The 9,356-nt window shown below is 31.4% G+C and overlaps 1 protein-coding gene across 5 annotated transcripts; it reads left to right on the top strand.

Annotated features, from left to right (window-relative positions):
• The first annotated feature begins 308 nt into the window (after positions 1–308).
• Positions 309–5,415, top strand: LOC115695775 (diacylglycerol kinase 1). 5 transcript variants are annotated; one of them, XM_030622851.2, is made up of 13 exons: positions 309–689; positions 1,254–1,472; positions 1,628–1,750; positions 1,867–1,995; positions 2,248–2,333; positions 2,961–3,084; positions 3,229–3,277; positions 3,584–3,666; positions 3,838–3,905; positions 3,995–4,069; positions 4,399–4,486; positions 4,600–4,716; positions 4,827–5,415. In XM_030622851.2, exons 1-13 carry the CDS (start codon positions 672–674, stop codon positions 5,151–5,153), a joined length of 1,506 nt encoding a protein of 501 aa, XP_030478711.1. In that variant the 5' UTR covers positions 309–671; the 3' UTR covers positions 5,154–5,415. The 5 variants fall into 5 exon arrangements, with proteins under 5 accessions (XP_030478711.1, XP_030478713.1, XP_030478710.1 ...); XM_030622853.2 differs by having other exon boundaries at positions 310–689; positions 1,262–1,472; XM_030622850.2 differs by lacking the exon at positions 309–689 and adding an exon at positions 748–951 and having other exon boundaries at positions 1,262–1,472.
• Positions 5,416–9,356: the final 3,941 nt, after the last annotated feature.

Below are 9,356 nucleotides of genomic sequence, written 5' to 3'. Positions count from 1 at the left end.
AAAAAATTAAGACTCTACAATCATTTTTGTGTGTATTCAGAGAGTTTTTTTAATAGAATAATTACTTGCATATTAAGAGAAAACATTAAATGAAAATACTAAAATTTAAAATTTGATACAATTTAATTATTATCAAATAAAATACAACCCCAAGTTTGTTTCTTAGTTTTATATAATGCCATAAAGATATATTTATTTTTAGTTTTTGCATCCAAATTGTTTTCTCTCCCTTTTTAGTTATTTTTGTAAATTTTAGAATTTTATTTTTGAATGATTTAAAGATATTTCTTTGTATTTAAATTTACTATAACTTTGATGTTTAAAAAAGTAATTTAGTGTTAGTTGAATTTGACGAAAAGAATGCAGGTGTTGTAGTGGTTATGCTATGAGTATGACACCTCTCCAAGCCTCTGCTCAATTAACACAAAAACTAATTTGGTGTGTAGTCGCTTTTTTTTCTTAACTGGTGTTTAGTTGAATTTGAGGTTAGTGAGTTTTACCTAAAAAATCAAATAAAATGAAAGAGTGTATATATATGCGTAGTTATATATTTGAATGTAGTTTCGTAGCTTTGACGCGTTCGAATCCGAGTCGGAGAGATCAACGAAGAATCGCTTCCCTCCCAAACAGTAGTAGCTTCCACTTTTGAATCTCTCTCTTTGGAAGCATCTATGAAGTTTCTCTTTCAGGTAAAGCATCTTTTTTTTTTTTCTCAACGCGTCTCTCTCTTTATTACTGTTTCATTGCTAAGAAAATTATTCAAGAAAAGTAAACGCAACCGCTCTCTCCCTTCCTTCTTTCTTTATAATCCCATTCCTCTCAAAATACCAAGATGACCTTTTTGACCAGAATTTCGGTCAATTCAACCACTCTTTTAAGAGATTTTTCAATAGGTTCTCATTCCGTATCTGCAGAACTTCGGTGTTCACTTCATAATTTTATTTCCAAGAGGTTGTAATCTCTCTCACATATTATACGTGCAATTCAAGAAATAGTGAAATACGTACCCTTTTCACTTTGGATAGTTATACTCTAAGAAGTCATTTTCTTGTGTTTGTGAATTTTTTTTTTCGGATTCGGATAAAAGGTTCTTACTTTTTTCATAAGAAAAATCAAAAGTAGTGTTTTATCCTTTGGGAACACTTTGTTGAGTCACTGATTAGAGAATATGTTCTGAAATTTGATTTGTACATAATTCCATTCGACAGAATACAATAATTTTCTAACTGTTTTTCACCATTTCTATTTTCAAGTGCTGCAGTTGGGAGGTGGTCATGACTCATTTAAGAGCTGATAATAATGTGCTTAAGGACTATTATATTCCAGATTACATTCTTGTGCCGGGATCGGTCATTGGAGATTCTAGACATGTTCCTTGTTGCCCAGTCGTTGTGTTCATAAATACCAAAAGTGGTGGTCAGCTAGGAGGGGAACTCCTTCGTACATATCAAAAACTTCTTAACAAAAATCAGGTACTTTTTTATTATTATTATTATTGATTTCGATTCTGATTCTATATATGTATAACTATTGGCGCTTTAGAATCTTGAAAATCTGTCTTTTGGATTTCCCATGATTCGTTTCTAAATAATTGTCTCTTCTTTTTAAATTTCTCGCTATCTTTCAGGTTTTTGACTTGGGAGAAAAGGCACCTGATAAGGTGTTACACCAGCTATATGTTACTTTGGATGAACTCAAGGGTAGTGGAGATAATTTTGCAGCTGAAATTGAGAAGAGATTAAAGATAATTGTGAGTTTACGTGTTAGGTTGGCACAGACACACGGCTGATTACAAAGATATGATACATTAAGAACTTAATTTTAATCTCGATTTCTTTCTCTTCTTACATAAATTTTTTTCAACAGGTTGCAGGTGGAGATGGTACAGCCAGTTGGCTCCTTGGAGTGGTTTCTGATCTTAAACTTCCTCATCCACCTCCAATTGCTACAGTTCCACTAGGAACTGGAAATAACCTTCCCTTTTCGTTTGGTTGGGTAAGTTTCTAATATTAGAACAGTCAACATGTTTTCTCTTCATTGAACAACAATAACTATATGGATGAATTCTCTCAACAGTTTTACCATGCTGCTCGTTTTATTTGAGTGCAGTGTTTATCAATACAAACTGCCTTGTTTTCTCAGCATTAATATTCTATCTGGGTCTTGCCAGTATTTAAAATCTGTTTAATCTCATTCACTCAATGCTGAATTATTTTTCATGTTATTTGTTTGTCAAATTTTTTACAGGGAAAGAAAAATCCTGGAACAAGCCAAGAATCCGTGGAATCTTTCTTGCAGAAAGTAAAGACAGCGAGGGAAATGAAAATTGACAGGTAATATAATCATGATTTTAACTTAACATTACTCTTGCCCAAACCCTCTTAAACATGTGTAACGGCTTTTTGTATCACTGATCATTAACGAGTCATTAAAAATTGAGCTAAAAGGTCTAATGCACATTGCATCACCAGTGAACACAATAAATTTACAATTTGGACATTTTAGTGATATAATGACTGAGATATGATCTATGTGAACTGTATTCAGCGTTTTCTATTTATTGGTGGGTTAAACTGCTGAATTTGATATGAAACTAAGGATCTGAAAGAGTGTGTTTGGATGTTAAACTAACATCATGGAAAAGTATTTTGGAAATATTTTGAGATGGAATTGCTCCTTATTTGAAGCTGTTAGGTGGGGATTAATGTTATGTTAGTATTCATTTGGCTAATTGTAACTGTAAATCTAAGCTAGCCTCATATATATATATATATATATAAATATTAGCGGGTGAAAAAATTGTTTTGTAACTGAAGAAGCTGTAAGGTGCTGTACGGTTTCCTTTTGTCTTCTTAACTTTAAATAGGAAGCTAACTGTGGTAAATGAAAGGATATCTTGTTATAGTATTTTGGGTTAAATTTTCTCTTGTTTACTTAGTTTCATCTCTTTGCTATTTTAGCTGGCACATTATCATGAGAATGAAGGCTCCAAAGGAAGGAAGTTGTGATCCTATAGCACCTCTTGAACTACCCCACTCTTTGCATGCTTTTAATCGAGTCTCCAAAACAGATGAAATGAATATGGTATGTGGGATTGACTTATTGTTTCATTTTACTGTTTCCTTGTCCTTAGTGTATAAAATAAACCCTTTGCAATTTCCCTTTTGTTTGTGTTATTGAATGTAAAATTGTATGCTTATTGCCAATTGCTCTGTTTTCTGTTCTCAGGAAGGCTACCACACTTACCGTGGAGGATTCTGGAACTATTTCAGTATGGGTAAGAATGAATTATTGACATAAAGTACTTATGTGATGCATTGGACAGTTTACTGAGGAATTAATATTAGTCAGACAATTGAAGTGTAGTAGTAGTGAACTACTAATCTCTACTTTATTTAGAAGCATACATTTCCTTTTGCTATGTGTAATAGATAATAATATTCTAGTAACTGAAATTACAGAAATGATATTGTTGTTTCTAATCCACAATCCCTATATTATACAATTAATTAACAGTACAGAGAAAACGTCACTTCTGCTTTATTTACATAGCTCCCTAACAATTACATGTTGTTCTGTACAGGAATGGATGCTCAAGTATCTTATGCATTTCACTCCGAAAGAAAGTTGCATCCAGAAAAGTTTAAAAATCAATTAATTAATCAGGTACAGCATTATTTCATGTAAACAAATACTGTGGCAAGAAGAATGTGTTGATCAATTTAACAAATTTTTATAAATTACATCACCAGAATTATTTGATTATTATCTATTGGATTTCCTGCAAATAAATTGGAAGGATGCGCTACTGATATTTGTTTTCGTGGACTTGATCAGAGTACTTACTTGAAGCTTGGTTGCACCCAAGGATGGTTTTGTGCTTCGTTGATTCATCCCGCTTCAAGGTTACATCCTTAAACTTGGTCATAGTTCTTAGAATTTAATATCTTTCATCTTGGTAGTCTGTATTGTGACAGCATCTATCTCGTTACAGGAATATAGCACAGCTCACAAAGGTCATGATCATGAAAAAACCAGGTCAATGGGAAGAACTCAGCATACCTAGCTGGTGAGACAGAATCTGTTACCTCCACAAACAAATGATTGTGAAAATGCGCGCACACACATAATATATATGAATCTATTCTCTGTTATGCTATATTAAATGATTGGTTTAATACAGTAATCTATGCCGGTGGTTGATTAAGATAGATCTACAGTTTGATAGGCTCTTTCATTGCTTAAAATTAGTTTTGTAACTATGTCTCATATTTTAATTTATTAATTCCATGCCTCATTGCACAGAGATCTAGAGTCGCATTTTTACTTCTTCCGCATGGATATAATTGAACATTATTTTTTTTTTTAATTATTAATGCTTTTGACTTTGATTTACAGTATCAGGTCTGTTGTTTGCCTCAACTTGCCCAGTTTCTCTGGTGGACTCAATCCATGGGGAAAACCGAAGGGAAACAATCTGCATGATGTTAGTTTTCGCTTCTCAATATTTCCTTGGTATTTTGGTTTTAGTGGCTTGTTTCCAAACTTTAATTTGTCTCACCTACACATGCTAAATGCTGACCAATTAATTTCTTGTAGAGAGACTTGACACCTCCATACGTAGACGATGGCCTTCTTGAGATAGTTGGTTTTAGAAATGCTTGGCATGGCCTGGTTTTGCTAGCTCCTAATGGACATGGCACTCGTCTTGCACAGGTACAATATAATTCTAATACTAATACACATTACAACATCATCTCATTATGATTTTCATATCTATAACCATTATAATTCTAAAAACTCTTAATTTTGATATTGCAATGTAGGCAAGTGGAGTCCGTTTCGAGTTTCATAAGGCAGCAGCCAGCCATACATTCATGAGAATAGACGGCGAGCCATGGAAACAACCTCTTCCAGTTGACGATGACAAAGTTGTTGTGGAAATCTCTCACTTTGGTCAAGTGAGTATGCTTGCAGCAGCATCCTGTCGATCCAAAAGTGTCCATGATCCATCATCAGCATTATATTGTATGAATGATGAAGATGATAGTAATGAAGAAGAAAATACAGAAGGTTCAGAAGAGCGAAGGAAATTCGGTGCAGCAGACACCTTTAAATTACCGGACGATGTTGACATTGCTCAACTCAGTTAAGTTGATGCGGTACACATTCCCGCGGTTCTCAGTTTGCTTTATAGAAATCTTCATTTTCCATCCACTGATTAGGCTTTGAAATTTAAATTCTTACTCATACAACTTCATGATACATTGTATAGTAGCAAATGTAGTGATATAACTTCATGATTCCTTTTTTCACTTTAGCTTATTTAGTATATTTAGCAGATGGCGTGTAAATATAAATATATCTGATTGTATTTAATGGATGTTTCTTATTCATTAGTTCATTTATAATTAACACGTTTGCATATGAAATGGCCTTACGTATATTGCGGTTTGAAAATTGCAAGTGACACTCTCTGTCGAGTTTTTGAGAAACTATAAATATTTGAAGATTCAAGAAAAATCAATAGTGTATTTAGACAATGAGTTTTAGTGATTGCAGTATTAATTAATCTTATACCATGAATCATTAGTTTTGAGCTCTTACCGTCTTAGCCTTTAGACCATCTTTAATGCAATGTTAAATTTTACACAAAAAGAAAAAAAAAAAAATTGTACTATATTTAGTTCACTATTTATAAGAGGAAATTACACATGATATGGGATTTTAATTTTTTTTTTGAAAAATATGGCACTTTTATGTTTGCCCATTTTTTATGGTATTTTTTAATTTTTAAATTGTTTTATTGTATTTCTTATGCCATATGTGTAAACTTAATTTTAAAACCCATATTTAATGTCTAGATGCATTATTAAAAAAGTAAATTATGGCATAAATACTTAAGTTTTATGTTAGGTAGCAGATAAGTACTTAAGTCATATTTTTGGCAGTAAAAATACATTTTGTTACTAGCGTGGAATTTTTGTTATTTACTTTTTATTTTTTATCTAATAATTACAATTCTACAAGAAAAGACCTTTTATCCCGGTTTTTAAGACTTTTTATTCGCTAAAATAAAAATCGGGATGTATGCCAGTGGGATAAAAGATATTTAAAAAACCGGGATAAAAGGGGTATTTTTTATTTCGGGTTTTTCATAAAAATGGGGATAAAAAATACCTTTTCGTCCCGGTTTTAATGAAAAATCGGGATAAAAAATATCCCTTGTATCTCTATTTTTAGAGAAAAGTGTGATAAAAGGGTACTTTTTATCCCACTTTTAATGAAAAAACTGGGATAAAATGTACCAATTTTATCCCACTTTTGATAAAAAAAAATGGGATAAAATGTCACATTAATTTTGATCCCATTTTGCGAATGTATAAGTCTTTTATTTTTTTTTTCTTTTAATTTTATTACATTTCATTTCATTCATTTTTTTTCAATAATAATAAATATAATTTTTATTTTTGTAATTATATAGAGTATGTATAAAAAAAACTTAATTAAAAATGAATGATTACAATCATTTTTAATAACAACAATAATAATTTGTAAGTTCGATTCTAAATAACACATTACATATTATGCATAAATCTCTAAAATACTACACAGTGTCTAAAAAATACAATAAAAGACTACTAATTAATTTTTATATATCAAGGGAAGCAATTGACTTAACCACTGTTGTCGAAGCGGTAAGAGATGATCGTCCTCAAATTATTGGGATAGGCCGCCAAACTGTCAAATTAAAAAAAAAAAATAAAACTAATACGTTATCAGCACGAGCCTCTAACCAAGGTATGATAATATTTTTGTATATGTGTTCTTGAATTGCTTCAAAGTCATGAGCTAACTATATATATATATATGTATATATATACTCATCTCACTAAAACACATTTGAGTTAGCCATTTTTTTTATTCTTTTATTTATTTTGTAATAAATCAATATTTATACAATATATGTCTATGCTTAGATATATCTATATAGATGCCTATATATTATATATGTGTGTTGATTTGTTTATTATCCTATTCTATATTTTAGTTTTTTTTACTGTCTATGTGTTATATTTTGTTGTATTTTTCAAACTTTATGTATATGTCTAATAATCTACACTTTATATTGATATATTTTTTTTTTCATGGCAAACCTTGCAAAATTTGACTTTGTGGCACTTGATATTTCTGGAAGAAACTATTTATCATGGATTCTTCATGTTGAAATCTATTTAGATGCTATGGGTCTTGGAGACACCATCAAAGATCAAAATACTGAAACTAAATAAAATAAGGCCAAGGTTATGATTTTCCTTCGCCATCATCTCCATGAGGGGTTAAAATCTGAATATTTAACAGTAAAAGATCCTATTGGGCTTTGGAAAAATTTGAGAGAAAAACATGACCATAAGAAAACTGTCATATTGCCAAAGGCTAAGAATGATTGGTTGCACCTGAGGTTGCAAGATTTTAAATTAGTAAGTGATTATAACTCTGCAATGTTTAATATCATTTCTAAATTAATGTTGTGTGGAGAAAATAGAAGCAAATTTTGCCTATCAAGATTATGGTTTTCTCAAAGAGTCTTGGATATTACGCACTTGAATGTTGCAGATTATTTTTAATGAAGATCCCATTAGTGATAACATGAATATCGATAATGGAGATGTCAATGTTCACAATTAATCACTTTTCTTGGTTATGTTTTTTTTAATATTATTTATTTACTTTAAGGTGTTTATTTTATTTGGTATGTTTATGTAATGAACTTTTATTATTTAAGTATTTATATTTTGAGCTTATTATGTTTTTTTTGTTGGTTAATGAGGTAATGGACATTTGTCATCGTATACATGATTCTACATATAATGGTGAAGATATGTGTTTGGTGGATAGCGCATCCACTCATACAATACTTAGAAGTGTTAAATATTTTTCAAACTTATCAAGAATGAAGGCAAATGTTAATACAATATCATGCACTACAAATTTAATTGAAGGTTCTGGAAGAGCCATTATATTGATGCCTAGAGGAACAAAAATTATTATAGATGATGCCTTATTATCTACCAAATCAAAAAGGAATCTGTTGAGTTTCAAAGATATACATCGTAATGGATATCATATTGAGACAATAGATGAAAATAATTTTGAGTATCTTTGCATTACGTCTATTGTTTTAAGAAAAAAGTGCATATTAGAAAAATTACCTAGTTTGTCTTCAGGTTTGTACGTTACACGTATAAGTACAATAGAAACTCATGTTATTATGAGCGAGAAGTTCACAAACCAGAAAAATTCATTTGTTATTAATTTGGCATAAACGGTTAGGCCATATCGGTTCAATCATGATGCGTAGAATAATAGAGAACTCACATGGTCATCCATTGAAGAACTAGAAGATTCTATTACCCAGTGAGTTCTCATGTGCTGCTTGTTCTCAAGGAAAGTTAATCATTAAGCCCTCACCGGTAAAGGTTGGAATTGAATCCCCTGGATTTCTTGAACGAACTCAGGGCGACAGATGTGGCCCTATTTGCCCACCATGTGGACCATTCAAATATTTTATGGTATTCATAGATGCATCAACTAGATGGTCACATGTTTGCTTATTATCTACTCTTAATGTAGCATTTGCAAGATTGCTTGCTCAAATAATCTGATTACGAGCACAATTCCCAGACTATGCAATCAAGACAATCAGCCTTGATAATGCTGGTGAATTTACTGTTGGGTTTTATGCCCTAAATAAAACTCATTTCAATATAATCAGATTTACTTATTAATATTGATCAAAAATAACATTTGATGTTGCATGGTTCACATGATTTATTTCATGATTATATGTACATAATGTATAAATTCATCTGAAACCCTTTTCACATACTTGATCCTGTTTATTGTGTCGTCAACACATTGGAAAGTAAACATGACTATGTGAATAAAGTTTCCTAGATTTATCAGACATAGGGTTTTACTGATATGATAATCTACAACAGAGTTTACTTGCATTTGGAGAAATGCTATGTTCTTTCCAGAGCATTGGTTAAAGTAAAGCTCAGGTTGGATGCATGGAGTATGCATCGGAAGGGACCGATATTGAACTTTGACTTAGATTTATTAAACGTACCGTAATATCTATTCAAGTCAATATCGCCTAGTTGATCCTAGATCAAATGATCTTAATCCTGTTATGATTAGGCTCAATCTTGAAAGGCTATTCGTGTTCTTTGATTTGTTAGTTAAGCCTACTTTTAGGTCAGGGTGATACGTACATTTTGGGAACACGGTAGTGCAATTGAGTGGGAGCGCTAGCATAAACATGGAATCTATAGCTTCTATCTGGCGAATAG

Source organism: Cannabis sativa, chromosome 6 (assembly GCF_029168945.1).
Source record: "Cannabis sativa cultivar Pink pepper isolate KNU-18-1 chromosome 6, ASM2916894v1, whole genome shotgun sequence".
Taxonomy (NCBI): domain Eukaryota; kingdom Viridiplantae; phylum Streptophyta; class Magnoliopsida; order Rosales; family Cannabaceae; genus Cannabis; species Cannabis sativa.
This window is presented reverse-complemented; position numbering and strand designations above follow the sequence as displayed.

Coding starts and splice junctions, on each gene's coding strand:
- LOC115695775 (XM_030622850.2), top strand. CDS start 833: ATGACCTTTTTGACCAGAATTTCGGTCAATTCAACCACTCTTTTAAGA. Junction 952..1,261: donor CATAATTTTATTTCCAAGAG/GTTGTAATCTCT, acceptor CAAGTGCTGCAG/TTGGGAGGTGGTCATGACTC. Junction 1,751..1,866: donor AGAAGAGATTAAAGATAATT/GTGAGTTTACGT, acceptor TTTTTTCAACAG/GTTGCAGGTGGAGATGGTAC.